Source organism: Fukomys damarensis, unplaced genomic scaffold (assembly GCF_012274545.1).
Source record: "Fukomys damarensis isolate Sample0158 unplaced genomic scaffold, DMR_v1.0_HiC HiC_scaffold_11, whole genome shotgun sequence".
In the NCBI taxonomy this organism is placed as follows: domain Eukaryota; kingdom Metazoa; phylum Chordata; class Mammalia; order Rodentia; family Bathyergidae; genus Fukomys; species Fukomys damarensis.
In genome coordinates, this window is record NW_022900923.1 from 770264 (window position 1) to 777651 (window position 7388).

Consider the following 7388-nt stretch of genomic DNA (forward strand, 5'->3'; position numbering starts at 1 on the left):
TTGATTCACCTCTACCTGAGTCCCTCACATGTTACTGCATGAGACTTTTTAAATGTCTTTCATAGCCTCAGGTAAAAATTTTAAAACATGGATGTCCATAGATCATATCTAGATTTCAAATGAATGAATGTGCAAAACGTTCTCCTTTGCTATATAATTAAGCAGAACACTGGGATTTGTATTCCAAATAATTTCTAAAGATTGAGTTGAACAGTATCAGTGATCTTTGGTTTTATGATCAGCAAAAACTAAGTCATTTAAGAGAAGAGACAGATGCATTTCTTCCTGGTTTAAAAAAAAAAAAAAAATCTGGTTCTTAATCCTGTAGCTTGAAAACATTTTAGATGTCCCTTTTCCTATGAGCACATTAGACCGGGCTCTTGCCCTATTAGTAGTTTGGGTAGAAAGACCTTTTCAGTCATTTCCTGTTAGGTGTTCATGAAGATGCCAAACCAACCTGGTTTTAATTTCCTTTCTGTTTTCTCTTGCACTGCTTGGTTACAAGAATACCACAGGAGTGCTTGAGTGTATGCCAGCGTACCTGGCTCCTGCTCACTTTGTTTTCAGATGATAAACTCAGGCTTATAAAAAAAAATTTTACTGATGCTGAAGCATGTGAATTAATTCTAATTCCAAGTGCATATGACCCAACGTGGAGCTTTTATCAGATTTCAGATAACCCATTTTCAGACCTTGAGTCCAAGGAAAGATGTGGAATTTTTTTTAACACCCCAAATAATACAGTATCCACCTGGCACCAGTTCACTTTTTGGTGTTTGACTATCATACTACAGCACTGTATGTCACCACAGAGATGAGAGGCCACAAATTAGAAACAGAATCAAGTTTTATGTTCAGAAGAGCTAACCTACAACATGTACACATGGTCATCGGGAAGCAGCAAAATGAGTAACAGGTGCTACTGGGTAACTCTCATACACAATTCTCTGAATGCTGTATAGGGCAAGTACTTGATAATTCCCATTTTTAAATAAAGGGAATAGGATTAAAGAAGCAGCTCAGACTGGGAATGTGGTGCTGTGCCTGCCTGGCAAGCACAAGGTCCTAAGTTTGATCCTCAGAACAACAAAAAGAAAAGCTCAGACTCAAACCTGAATGCCTCAGAGCTTGTGATTTTAGTCACTACATCATATAATCAGTATTCCCTTGGTCTAATCAGTATTTCTTTGGGCACTTAACTTGGAAAAATTGACTTAAAACTTGTTGCAGGGAAGTGAAGAGTTTAAGGCCCTACTTTACTGATTCTCATTAACTGTCAATTCACAGATGACAATTGACATGCAGATTTGTCCATACAACTAAAGGCAGATACATCATAGCAAATTTGAGTATCTGTACACCATTTTGTAAATTCATAGGTAGTTAAAATCATCAGTTCTTTTTCTGGTCGAGGTGGTGCACACCGATAATCCCAGCATTCAAGAGGCTGAGGCAGGACTGCCAATGAGTTCAAGGTCATCCTGAACTACACAAACCCTACCTCATAAAAAAAATCGTTGATTTTGGAGTTCAGACCTGAATATAAATCCTGTCACTCAGTGTAAGTTATTACTTAGCACATCAAAGCTTAGTCACATATGTAAAAGCAGCTAATAAGTAGCTCACTGAAGAGTATTGTATATAGTAAAATTAAGAGACGTTTTAAAGTACCAGAGGGGAGAGACAAGACAAAATCAGGAATACTGCAGGTCCTACACAGTAATTAATATGTCAAATGACCTATTTAAGACGTTAGAAAAGGTGAACCTAAAAAAGAGATTTCAGAGCCATTAAGCAAATACCATGTATTTAGTTACATTATGTGATTCTCAATGTGAACAGGCCCAAGTTTTGAGACACATAGTAAGATGTGACAGATGTAATGATGTTTGGTATTTGTTGTCAGGGTGGTCAAGGAAGGTAGTGGGCTGTGGATGAAAGCATTATTGTAACCAGTAAATAGAAAATTACCCACTAGTGTGGTTTAGGCCCATTGTGCTCCTAAAAGTTCATCCATTCCCAAAGCCGTACCACCACCACCAGCGACCTCTCTACAGCAAGCAGACAGCACTGGAAACACCGCCTTCTGCCAAGCTGGCAGGCTCAGCACTTGCTCCATTGGCATCGGGTTGGCCTACGAGACCAGCTGTTGTGGATCACATCAGGTGATGAGACATTGGACTGCAGAAAGCCGTTTCTAACTTGATTCCATGTTAACCACCTCTCCCTGCAAGATTATCAATTTCAGTGAATGAGGATTGTTAGTGCGGTCTCCAGATACCCGCCCCCCCCGCAAGGCCTCATGCAGTCATAGGTGGGGCTTTTTCAGAGGTGGCTAATTCCAGAGCACGTGATGCTGGGTTCAAGGACGCGATTGCCAAGCCCGCTGATTAGTTTGGCATAGTTCTAGGCAGGATTAAGGGTGCCCCTCCTGGGTGTGAGTGCTACCTGTTCCAAGGGTGGGTAGGCTGGGTAAGGGACTGAAAGAGGGTCATCACTTCTTGTTTACTGCTTGCTGCCTTCTCTGCCATGCCCCTCTGCCATGCCACCCTGCCTTACAGACAGCCAACTATGAACTACACACCCGGTGAGCTAAATAAACCTGTGCTCTGTGCTGCTTGTGTTGGGTATTTTGTCTCAAACTCCTTTCTTGTTCATGCGTTGGCCTCCTGTCCCAAGTACATGGTTCCTAGACCAGCAGAAGGGAGATGACACGGAACAGGGATTTCTGGGTGCACAGGAGTAAGAAGGTGCTGGAGAGTGTCGGCAGCAGGTTGCATATGCCTCAGTCAGTGCCAGGCTGAGGCCAGCCCAAGGGTGGGTACTCTGCTGACAGGACAGCTGTTTCGTTCCTGCTACCTGACAGATAATCTGACAGAAGGCGCGTTTTAAGAAAGGGAGCTTAATGTTGTTAAACTGATTAATGTTTTAACAAAGTTCTAATGTTTATGGGAGTATATCTCAGGAAACGAGAGTAAGTATTAGCCAACACATTTTAGTGCAAGTAGGTTCTAATGTTCAAGGAGAAATAGTAGATGAAACCATGTTGCTCCATAACTGATACAACAAAGGGATCCACAGTCAAACCGCTGAGGTCCCAGCTGGCTGGCTGACCAGCCACCCAATCTTGGCACAGCCTCAGAGAATGCAGTGGGAGATGAAAGCAGCCTCTTCCAAGGGCCTTTTTCTAGAGAGCACCTGGTGTGTAGTACCATATTAGCTTGTGCTCACCCAAGGCTTTAAGCAGCCCTCAGTCATTAACAAAACACTGGCTTTTCTGCGCTTTAGATCATTCATGAAAAGTATGGCTTAGTCCAAAAGGCTTCACTGACAAACTTATTTATAACTGAAGCCTTATTAATTGCAGTTTTACTACAACAAAAATATATCAATATGTTAATGCTACCGAGAAAAAGTCTTATTTGGCTTGATGTATCAAACTTTAGGTAGCAGAGATCTAGAAAGTAAATAATTTCAAATTTACCTGTCTTTACCCTGCTGCCTATTTCCATATGCTCCAGTTTTACCTAGATGTTTTTTGGACAATTACACCTAGTATATGATACTTTGGACAACTACTTCTGACAAAATATAAATCATGAGCAGTGCTGATCTCAGCAGTCTCCTCTCCTAGCCTAACAGTGTTAGAGTATTCAGTGTCGCTGCCTGAAAAGTCACAGTGCTGGGCTGTGACTCACTGTTTAGAAGACATCAGTTAGACTTCCCGCTGGAACCACAGTCAGACTTATGTGTTACTCAACACTCATTTATTGTTTCTGTGTGCAGGGCACAGTGGTAGGTGCCAGGAGAGAAAGGAAGATACAAACATGAGTTTGCATGGACTCTGCCCTCTAGGAGCGCACAATCTAGCAGATTAACTGCACACAGGAACTGTGACACCAGACAGCAAGTGATGAATCACAGGAGACCAAGGGCTGCAGGAAGCTTTCTTAGCCCAACACCAGGCCAGGCCAGGGATAGCTGGCTGGCCTCCCATCCCATGGTCATTGGTGTGGTAGGCAGGAAAGGGCAGCACAGGGCCTGCCAGGCTCTGATGGACTCAACTGCATCTTTGCTCTCAGCTGAGGCTCCAGGTATTAGCAACAGGGCCTGCTATTGCTAGAAGGACAGCAGGAAAAGGGCAGAGGAAGTACCCAACTCACAGACGGAGACTGGGATATGGGAGCACCCAGGGTGACCTGCACCAGCTGGTCCCAGTTCCAGCCCAGTTCTTTACACTGGACAGTGTGAGGAGGGAAAGCAACAGCCCTGCACACAACATCAGGATCCCAGGTGCTCACACTTGAGCCCTGACAACCTGCAGGCCCTCAGACCCAGTGAGGTGCTCCACAACCCTCCCATTGGTACGAAGCATAAGAAATTGACCTTCGGCATCTTAATCACAGCTATTTTAAAGTTGGAGCTTCTCTGCCCCTTTTCGTCATTTGTAGTACAGCCCTTAAAAAAAAAAACTAGAGTGGCTCGTCTCACTCCCTTTCTAACTTTGGTACAGACAAACAATACAAGAAAGAGTTTTTGCTTTTAAACAGAGTTAATGCTTCAGAGGGAAAGTGCTGCTGGTCTTGCTACATGCAAGGCAAGGTACCTCTCTCACCTACTCAGTAACCTAACCTGACATGTGAACCCACAACCCCGAGGCACTTGGCTCTGTGGGTACTGGTTTTGGTTATTAGGACAAAACATCTGCTCACCACTCTGAGCTACTTTAAGTAGCTTGTTAGTCTCTGGGTGCTAAGGATTTAAATTCCCCAACAGCTTCACAAGCTTGAGCAGAACGTAAAGAGTCACTGGAAGTTAGGGGAAAGGACTTTTTTAAACAGAAGGTGCATCCGAGAGAAAGGGGAAAAGAGATCTGGTACCAGCTGCTTGGCCCGTTGCCTGGCAGAAATACATATCACAGGAGAATCTGACCACCCCCCCAAGAGGCCAATAGAGCCACGGCCACTTTTCCTACCTCGTTTCTCCTTTCTTGTGTTGCTGGGCAGTCCTTCCACCCTGAAACGTCGGCTGCAGGGGAGTTGAGCTTAGTGCTCCCTGGCTTCCACCAAAGCTAGACTTAATCCAAGGCTGGAAGGACACAGAACAATTAACACTGCAGAGGCCACATACCTTGACCACCCCCCATTTCTCATGTCAGAGGGAACACCCCCTCTGGACTCCATCATAAAAACTCAGTCATGATTTGCCTAAATGCCAGTGCTGAAGACAGCAACATCGAAGCACCAACTAGGACTGAGGAGGAACAGCCAGGCTCGCCGTACATCCAAAGGCTGGTGGAGAGCAGAGGCGGCCAGCCACACTCACCACCCAGTGATACTGCCGTGCACATGAAGTGGCTTGTACAGGGTCTCCTGATTCAGAGTAGTCAGTGCTAAACAGAGGGGCTGCAGTTAATCCTGGTACCAAGGAGGACAGTAACGGGCCATTTCACTGACAATGCTGACCTCCTGCTTCTAATGAGCACCTTCCACCCTATTACTTCTCCATACCCATTAAAACATAATACAACCAGAGCAGTTATAATACAGACAGAAGATCCAGCAAAAGCCAGGGGTATTATATGGGTTTGGGGTGATTGTGAAAGCAGTAGCTTTTAAACAAAAGCACTGATAAAACCTTGGTTTTATAATTTATTTTTCCTTTGTATAATAATTACACTGTATCTGGGCAATGGCTTATCAGGTTTCATAGATACTGCAAAGAAATATGTGTTGTGTGGAATGTCATTTTCTGTTAACATTCTTGTGCACTCTCAGCTGACAGTCTCATAAATTTTAAACCATATTAATGTATGAAGTTGCCACAATACAGGCAAAAAGGGTAAGTGAGTCTTGTCTCTTGGCCAGAGGAGCAATGCTGTGTGGAACTCTCAGTCCCGTGCCTCATCTAGTGAGCATCCCTTAAGTGGTCTTCCTCGTGCTGTGGCGTGCAAGCCCATATACAGTCCTACATCTATACACAAATAACCACCTTCACGTATTGGGCTAAAGTTGAGACCAGAAATCTACAAAACTCAATTCATATTTTAAAATACTTTATATGGTAAAAATACAGCAAAAATAGGTGTTTGTTCAAAGACGAAAATATATACTGCTATGGTCACGGTTCTAAGGATGGTTTAAGCAGTCTCTGGCTTCTCCAATGGGCACTGTAGTGCAGGCTGACTTCAAACCATGGCTTCTCCAGCTTCAGTCATTTATCAAAGCTAAAATCATACTGCGGGAAGAAGAAATTTGTGTTACATGTTTCCTTAGGAGGCCTCCCACAGAGTCTGGTTTGTCCAGATTGGCGTCCCTGAGGATCCTCAAGGAACACTCACTGGAGTAGAAGACAAGCAATTATACCCAAAAGAAAATATATTAGGACTTCTCAATGCCCTAATATTTTCACTAAAAAATGTCTGCAAGTGAAGGTTGGGGAGTATAACCTGAAACCAATTAAAAGTTATGCCCAGGCAAAAAGCTACTTGCGTTCACTGTAGGGACTCTTGGCAGCTCCTTTAGTCACTTGTGGTGCTGCACTGTCTGATACATAGCTGTCACCCAAAAAATGCCCTATGAAAACCTAGTTAACCATGATAAACAGCCATTTTCCTTTTATATGCAAGAATCACCCTTGATCCACTAAGATTGCATGACTAAAATACCTGTATATTACTAATAGTATAGATAATTAGTTAGCCAAACTTAGTCACATCAGAGGTACTCAGTGAACAGGACAGACCAATGGTAGCAGCTAACAGTTCTAAAAGATTTTTGAGAGTTTACTGTAGGTCAAAATAACCCTAGATGCTTCACACATGATGTTTCCCTTACCTCACTACAACAAGGTAGGCATTATTCATAGTCCATTTTCAGAAGAAAAACTGAAGCACACGAAAGTTAAGAAACTTGTTCTAAGCCAAAAACATGCAGCAGAAAGACAGCTTCTTTAAAAAATGGTGCGAGAAAAGCAAGTTATTCACATGAAGTATTTAAATTAGATCTATCTCTCTCACCCATACTAAAAAGAAATCAATATGGATCAAAGAGCTACATACTAAAACAGAAACTTTGAGACTATTGGAAGATTAAAACAAGGGAAATACCTGAACCATAGGTCAGGCAAAGACTTCCTAAAGTCTAACAGCACAGGAAATATAAGAATCAACAAATGGGATTAAGCCAAAAAAGTTTCACACAGCAAAGAAAACTAAAGAGACAACCTATGAAGCCGGGCGTGGTGGCGCACGCCTGTAATCCCATCACTTGGGAGGCTGAGGCAGGAGGATCAAGACCAGCCTGGGCTACATAATGAGTTCCAGGTCAGTCTCAACTACATGGTGAGATCCTATCTCAAAAAAAAAAAAAAAAAAAAAAAAAAAAAAA

The 7388-nt window shown here is 43.0% G+C and overlaps 1 protein-coding gene across 3 annotated transcripts in view; it reads right to left on the minus strand.

The window, feature by feature from the left end:
- Positions 1-629: 629 nt before the first annotated feature.
- Positions 630-7388, minus strand: part of Cnih4 (cornichon family AMPA receptor auxiliary protein 4) — a 23510-nt gene continuing 16751 nt past the window's right edge. The window contains exons 5-6 of one of the 3 annotated variants that reach the window (XR_783925.2): positions 4976-5088; positions 630-2227 (exon numbers count right to left, since the gene is read on the minus strand). Coding sequence is in view for 2 of the 3 variants with exons in the window: in XM_010642452.3 (XP_010640754.1) it covers positions 5046-5088 (43 nt within the window). In the remaining variant the exon portion in view is untranslated. The other 2 variants (XM_010642452.3, XM_010642454.1) reach the window with 2 other exon arrangements.